General features: G+C 48.0%; 1 protein-coding gene across 1 annotated transcript in view; it reads left to right on the top strand.

The window, feature by feature from the left end:
- Positions 1 to 3096: 3096 nt before the first annotated feature.
- Positions 3097 to 4588, top strand: part of C1R (complement C1r subcomponent) — a 9021-nt gene continuing 7529 nt past the window's right edge. The window contains exon 1 of the mRNA XM_008631935.2: positions 3097 to 3185. Within this exon, the coding sequence (XP_008630157.1) occupies positions 3112 to 3185 (74 nt within the window). The 5' untranslated portion in view covers positions 3097 to 3111. The remainder of the gene's footprint in view (positions 3186 to 4588) is intronic.

Here is a 4588-nt window from a genome sequence, read left to right as displayed (position 1 = left end):
GGTCAGTGCCCGAGTGGGCAAGGGTAGCTCAGGCTGCCCCTTCTCCTGCAGCCACCAATACCTGCCGTCTTTTCTGGTCCTCTGGGGATGCTACATTCTTCCCGGGATGCTGGGGTCATAGAATCATGGAATGGTTTGGGTTGTAAGGAGGTAAAAGATCATTTAGTTCCAGGCCTCCCCTTTCCTTCCCCCCGCCCCCCGCCATGGAATTCAGGAAGAATTTCTTCAGGGAAGGTGTTTTCAAGCATTGGGATGGGCTGCCCAGGGAGGTGGTGGAGTCACCATCTCGGAGGTGTTCACGAAACGATTGGATGTGGCACTTACTGCCATGGTCTATTTAAAAAGGCTGATGATCAGTCAAAGGTTGGACTTGATGATCTTGGAGGTCTTTTCCAGTCTAAGTGATTCTGTGATTCTGTGATGCATTTCACTTAGATCGAGTTGCTTAAAGCCTCATCCAACCTGTCGTTGAACACTTCCAGGGATGGGGCAGCCACAGCTTCTTGAGATCCTCAAGGAGGATGGGTAAAAAGCAGAATTTGTCCTTCAGAGTCTAGGATTCTCATGTGATAGCGTGAAGTGTGAGGGCTGGAGTAACCAGCCACATGTTCACTGTGTTCCTGAGAAGGTCCCATGGGTGAGGAAGGGTCCGGATCTCTTCCTGGAGTAAGAAACCACAGCCACCACCTCTAGCCCCAACACTGCTTCTGGCATTCTTGGCAGGGTCTCCTCATGACCATCGTAGCTCCACTGGTTCTCAGCTATCTGCAGTTGGAGACCAAGGGGCAGAACCAAAGGAGGTGAGGTCTCCTGAAAAGCCAGACCCATGCCACAAAGAGAGGTGTTCTTTAATGATGACACCTGATGGGATGGGCACGAGTCCACAGGCAGTTACTTCTGAAAAATGCTTGTGGTTGCCCCCCAACAAAAGGTTGAAGGGGAGGGTACACAAAAACATGCAGCTACTGACACCACAGAGAACCAAGAGATTTGCAGATTTTGAAAATATAAGCCCTTTTTTAAGCTGAAAAAATGGTTTTTTTCTGCCAGCAGCTTATTTAAAAATAGTGTTTTCTGGAGAGCTTCTTTTCAGAGAACTGCAAAAATGAGTGCCATGAGAAAAGCATTACTTCAGAACATGTGATAAGCAAAGGGTTGGGGAGCTGCAGCTGTGCCTATAGTGTCAACCTCTGACTCTTTACAGTTGTATCTGAGGACATAGGAGGCAGCAGCACCCTGTCAATATCCATAACCCACAATTTGAGTGCCGCAATCAAACCCAGTGAGCAATCAGAGCCATGCCATCTAGCGTGTCTGCTCTGTGCTGACCTCCTTAACCCATCACTCCTTCTATTACAAGGAACCTCTACATGATCTTTGTTGTATCATGAAGTTGCAAAAGGCAGTGGTTTGACTGACAGCAACTAGAGCTGGTCCCACTGTTGCCCTCTTCACACTCTTCCATGCCACAAGAACGTCCTCTGAGCTGCTTCTGATGCCCAGCACCAAGCTCGCCTCACCATGTCCAGGTTGGTGTCTTCCAGACTGTGTGATCAACAACTAATCAGCTCGTTCCAGGCCCTGCACCACAAGCTGGTACAAACTCTGCTCTCCTGAGCCTACATTCCAGCTGGATAGCAGACACTATTGCCTTCAGGTGATTAGCCAGACTCTCCCACTGGCCTGCCAGCCATCCACATAATTTTCCTGTAAGCCTGTGAGGTGATAGGGCAAGTAGATTGCTTCTGACTCATTGCCAGCCATCATATATCCATGACAGCCTCTCTTCTTGAGGAAGCGTCTGATTGTGCCAGAGCCATAGATAAGAATCATACTCACTTGATGTGGTCCACACTAATGGTAGTCACAGGGGATAGTGCTGGAACCTATTCTAGGGCTTCAGGTAGTAACTACCAGCATTAATAATTCAGTTTCTTTCTTTTGTAATCATGCTATAGGTGTGATGCCTAAGTCAGATGGTGACTTTTCCCAGCAGTACTGTATTGCTGAGACACGAGGCTATGGGAAGTGAGGATGCCACTGTAAGGCAGAGGAAAGGTGTGATATTGGGAGGTCACAAGTGGGAGGAGGTGTGACGTTGGTGAGTGGCTGCAGAACTGTGTACCCCTCAGGGTATTACACTTGGCTTTACTCCTTGATTTAGAAGACACAGAAACAGGCTGCCAAGATGCTGCTGTTGCTCACCATCTCATACCAGGGAAAAACCCACTCTTAGAGTTCTGAACCTTCTTTTGGTCTCTGTCATCCTCTCCCTATCAGCTAGAGCTGCAGGAGCAACATGATTTGTCTGAAAGAGTGCTGAGCCATTGGATAGCACGGGCCTGACTGCGTGAAAGCCAAGCCCAATGGCAAAGTGTCCTAGACGGCTCAAACTTTGGGTACTTTGGGCAGTCAAACCAAGGGGGTTGAAGGTAGAGTGCCCTGGGAAACCAGCTCAGTATTTATAGGTGAGCCTGGATCTGCAGCCCTGCAGTGCTGTAGGGTAGGTGGTGTAGCTGTAGGAGGCCAAACAGAGGTACTTCTCTGTCCTCCTTGCTTCAGGTTTGAGGATAAAGTGTCCAGCTCCTTCTTCTCTGTGGATGAGAGGGTCTGGTCCACATGTCAGACAATAATTTCACAGCTTCTGAGGCTGTAGAGCAGGTTTCCTTCCAATGACCTCCTCCAAGACACAGTATTCAAAGAAGGGTTCTTGCTCCACGAGAGGATGTTGGCATCTTTGACCATGCTGAAGATCTACAATTTCTTTACTTTGCTCTGATATTGTCTGAGTTTATTGTCCAGACCACTTGTAATGCAGGTGAGGCAAGCAGGCAGCAAACAGGTGATCGTTTAGGCATTCTGGTTTCTACATGTGTTCCGTGGTCCTACAGGAATTCTTCCCCTAAGAAAAGGTGGGCACATACGTCCTTCCAAGGTAAAACCGGTACCATGGTATTTCCTGGCTCCAGCCTAACGTGAAGAAGAGGATTGCGCAGAGCATCTGAAGGGGAACGCCACCAGTGGGAGCACTGGAGTAGGATTGGGGATGTAGGTGTGTCCCCAGCCAACCAACAGCGCTTCTCCAGGCGGAGTACTCTCCTGTTATCGCAGATGATGTTACCGGGACGGGAGAAGGAAACGAAGATACGGGAGATACGCTTTGAAAGTGTCGCAGAACACTCCCAGTAAGTGCCCCCTAGATAGGAGATTGCTTGTCAAGGACAGAGTGAAGTTATCCACTTCCTTACAAATGATCCCCAGGGGCCTCTGTCTATCCGTGCTTTGCCAGGGAACACTCTTCCCGCCAGTGACCTGCTCATAACTGATCTCTCCAAGAGAAGTGTCCAGTACTTCCCAGCTACTTTCTGAGTAAGAAACCACTGTAGCACGGCACAGCACAGCAGTGAGCCTGCCCAGTGTGTTCATCATGCAGAGGACATACTTGGACATCAGGAAGTACTGGGATAATGTCCCCTGTTTAATCTTAAATCTGGTATGTGGGGCCATATGGTGTTATTACAGTGGCATTAATTATATGTTTACATGATCTTTCTCAGATCATAATTCAAAGGTGTTTGATGAGCAGGTTCTCTAGTACACTTCCATAAATATTCCAAAGACGCTTTCTTTATTCTTTTTAACACTATTTTCATCTTAATTCAATAAGTTTTTGGAGCTGTGAATTACTTCCTGTGATTTCAATGCAAGACACTTCCTAACCTCTCCAGAGCAACTCATAATTCTAAGGAAAAACACTAAAACGGTGTTTTATCTCTTACACCAAAGCCTGAAAGCCAAGAAATTTTAAACTTCATAAAGTTGGAGACACAAATATATGTCTTGGGCACTATGTTGCTAAAAGCCTGAAAGGGGTTTTTAAGTTGCTATATTTTCTCATTTCGCCATTAAATAGAGGACCTTATTTATCTATCTATCTTGTTTCTCCTAAAAATGCTTGCAGAAGAAACATCAAGAAGGGTCCTTGAAAAGGGATTTGTTCTCAGAATGCCTTTAATTCTGTTGACTTCTTCATTTTTCTTAATATCTCTTTAACACAAATGCCTGAGGTTTCTTGCTTTCCTTGAAGATGATCCCAGTTCCCATCCCCCCAAAAAATCTCAAAAGTTCTCTTCAGCAGGTCAGAATTGAGAAAACATATCTTTTTTGACAGCTTGATTTTTAAAAGTTTAAATTAACTTGTGAAGACTATAAACTTTCTCATCATTCTATACCAGAAAACAGCCCAGAAGGATTGGGTGGGGACTTCCTAGGAGGACATTTTCGGGGGCAACAAACTCGGAGAAGTTTCTGGATTGCAGACCAAACCCTCGGTGGGGTCTCTGGCAATCGTTTCCCTGCCTCCTGGGCCAGAGGAGGGAGCTGGGGGCCCCCCCGGGGCATCCCCGGGTCCGTGTTCGCGGAGCGGGGCTGTGGCGCTCGGCAGCAGCAGGCAGCAGAGGCGGCGGCGCCGGGACCTGGCCCGGTGCCGGGTTGTTCGCAGTCCGGCTTTCTATTCCCCGCTCTTGCCTCCCTCGCTCCCTCCTCCTCCTCCTCCTCCCCCCGTCCCGCCCGCCCCTGGCTCCCCCAC

Source organism: Corvus brachyrhynchos, unplaced genomic scaffold, assembly GCF_000691975.1.
Source record: "Corvus brachyrhynchos isolate BGI_N302 unplaced genomic scaffold, ASM69197v1 scaffold3, whole genome shotgun sequence".
NCBI lineage: Eukaryota > Metazoa > Chordata > Aves > Passeriformes > Corvidae > Corvus > Corvus brachyrhynchos.
Note: the sequence above shows the minus strand (reverse complement) of the source record. Positions and strands in the feature narration are given on the sequence as shown.